Source organism: Penaeus monodon, chromosome 19 (assembly GCF_015228065.2).
Source record: "Penaeus monodon isolate SGIC_2016 chromosome 19, NSTDA_Pmon_1, whole genome shotgun sequence".
Classification (NCBI taxonomy): Eukaryota; Metazoa; Arthropoda; class Malacostraca; order Decapoda; family Penaeidae; genus Penaeus; species Penaeus monodon.
In genome coordinates, this window is record NC_051404.1 from 4,959,881 (window position 1) to 4,960,459 (window position 579).

Here is a 579-nt window from a genome sequence, read left to right on the forward strand (position 1 = left end):
CATTTCTGCATTACCTGGATCCAAAGGGTTAATAAAAAAAAATTGAGTATTATGCCAGAAACCTATTTGAAAGTAATTCACTTTGTGGTATCTTTTTTCCTTTCAGGCTTGGTCCAATATTGTGTATGAACTTATCCCAAATGTAAAGGAACTGGAGCAGAATTTGAAAGAATTTACAAATATCATTGATGCTGATGAGGTGTTGTTATTTGAGAGAGCAACTTTTCTAGTTATCTCTCACTACCGAATGCGACCACACAGAGATGCAAACCGCTTTGAAAAGGTGTCAAATATAATAAAGCAGTTTAAACTTTCGTGCAGGTAAGTGATTTTCTCATGTTTAAACTCATCTTTGTTTATTTGTTGCATAATAAAGCATAATGCAAACAGTGCAAACAGAGCTTATTGTCACCTTCATAATAACATAAATCCGTTTTTCTATCACAGCAAATTAGCAGCACATTTCCAGAGCATGGAAGTACGAAACTCTAATTTTGCTGCCTTTATTGACATATTCACGTCCAATACCTACTGTATGGTGATCATGTCTGATGCCTCAATTCGTAAGTAACTATTTAG

At 34.5% G+C, this 579-nt stretch overlaps 1 protein-coding gene across 2 annotated transcripts in view; it reads left to right on the forward strand.

The window, feature by feature from the left end:
• The window catches only part of LOC119585006 (ras-related GTP-binding protein A), a 12,659-nt gene that overhangs the window by 10,141 nt on the left and 1,939 nt on the right, over positions 1-579 (forward strand). For both annotated transcript variants that reach the window (XM_037933620.1, XM_037933621.1), the window contains exons 7-8: positions 107-321; positions 448-563. In XM_037933620.1, coding sequence (XP_037789548.1) covers positions 107-321; positions 448-563 — 331 coding nt within the window. The remainder of the gene's footprint in view (positions 1-106; positions 322-447; positions 564-579) is intronic.